Source organism: Propithecus coquereli, unplaced genomic scaffold (genome assembly GCF_000956105.1).
Source record: "Propithecus coquereli isolate 6110/MARCELLA unplaced genomic scaffold, Pcoq_1.0 Scaffold135, whole genome shotgun sequence".
NCBI classification, from domain to species: Eukaryota; Metazoa; Chordata; class Mammalia; order Primates; family Indriidae; genus Propithecus; species Propithecus coquereli.
In genome coordinates this window covers 813989-815815 of record NW_012137747.1, presented here as the reverse complement: position 1 = coordinate 815815, position 1827 = coordinate 813989, and the positions used below count along the sequence as shown (strand labels likewise).

Here is a 1827-nt window from a genome sequence, read left to right as displayed (position 1 = left end):
TTTCCAATTCTCCTTAATGAGCCCATCCCATATTATGAATATTTTAAAATAAGAAAAAATGACAAACTTATAAACCAGAAATCCTAGGCGACATTGTTTTCCTTTAAGTAATCCGAACGATTTTCTGTATCCTAACTGCAGCCTTTCTTCCGACTAGATGATGTGCAATTTTAGCCCAAGGACAGAGGGTGAGGGCGTCACGGGAAAGGAGACTAAAGAAGGAGAAGCTTTGCTAGATGCTGGGAGAGCTTCAGCATCTCCAGGCACACGTCATCTCTGTGAAGTCACTTCAGAGACTTTATGACTCTCGGATCTTTTTCTGTTGAAATGAATTGGCTCCTTTCCAACCAACATTTAATTCAAGGTGTTCTCGGCTTCGTAGCATGCTTTGTCAGGCAAGGACACTGAAATAGCAGGGTATGCTTATTTTTATAACAGCATGATCGCCACCTGAACTACTCAGAATTTATATGCTGATAATCATGATGCTAGCATGACATATAAATGACAAGGTTATTAGAAGTATTTATTGCCCTCCGTGGTGATTGCTATGTAGGGCACAAGAAAGTATGGCGTAAATTGAGACATTGAGTAGATAAGAGAGAGATTAATGAGTAACTTGACCTTTTCCTGTTTTCTTTTATCAAAGAAAAAAGCATTCTCAGCATTGAGCAACTAAATAAAACGAGCCTCGTTCCCAGAAAACATACAGGTCTCTCGTAACACAAAAAGATATTTTTTGAGTCTCTTCTGAACCAAGGTAGTGGCAGGGAGCAGAAATAGGAGCTGGTAGGTTTAGAGGAGGGTCAGCTTCAGAAAGCATGTCCTCTTCTAATTACAGTCAAGAATGAGCTAGGGTAGGGTACTCAGTATGAGATGCCTGACTGCTTCTCTGGCCACACTGGAGCCTCTCTTATTAAGGCCAGAATGGTGTCCTTCCACCAGTGAACAAACCCACCAGCTCACCTGACCTCCCCTTATGACAGCCGCCTGTTTCCTTATCATTATTCTCTATCTCACAAGACTTCCCGATATCACCTGTTACCTGCATCTCCTCTAAAAACTCTCACGTCCTTCCACACACAGCTGTGTGTGTATTTGCAGCCTGCCTCTTGAACTGTGTCACCGACTCCAGCCTGGCACCTGTTCCGGCTGCACAGGTCTTAGGCTTGGCACAGACTCTAACACATTCCTTATCTATATATTTTGCCACAAATGATTAACCTTGTTCCTGTTGAACACTGTGATAAAAATCGCAATCTTAAAAGGGAAATTTGAGACAAAATTATTAAGGACTTACTACTTTTCTATTAAAAGGTAATCAATAGTCAATGTACACAATTTGAAGTGTACTTTGATTTAAAACAATGTTTCCAAAAACTTGAGAATAAGTGAAATTTTGATAAATTCATTCTCAAGTATTTACTGAACATTTCTCACTTAAATTCACTATACTTAGAGGTTTTGGGAAATTTAAAAAAATGGTCTCTACTTACAAGAATTAATAATTTAGCATGGGAAAGAAAACACCTATAAGCACAACGTATGGTACGCTATAAGTGGTTAATGAATGAAGAATAAATGTCAAGTATTAATAGATGAATGCAATAGAGTTAATAGGCAAAAAAAACAACACATGAAATGTCAAATACTATGAGGTATGTTTATATACAGTTTTAACAATGGGAAAATTATTTGTGATTTGGTGAAAAAAAAGCAGGATTTAATAATGTACAATCAGTATAATCTCAAATGTAAAATAACATGCAAAGAAGCTTAAGAATGCAAACTACTGTGTGGAGGTTATTGCAGGTAATTTTTATATAT

General features: G+C 37.6%; 1 protein-coding gene across 1 annotated transcript in view; it reads right to left on the bottom strand.

The window, feature by feature from the left end:
* CR1 (complement component (3b/4b) receptor 1 (Knops blood group)) overlaps positions 1–1827 on the bottom strand; it is a 111120-nt gene continuing 109293 nt past the window's right edge. Inside the window, exon 27 of the mRNA XM_012638797.1 lies at positions 1–404. Within this exon, the coding sequence (XP_012494251.1) occupies positions 392–404 (13 nt within the window). The 3' untranslated portion in view covers positions 1–391. The remainder of the gene's footprint in view (positions 405–1827) is intronic.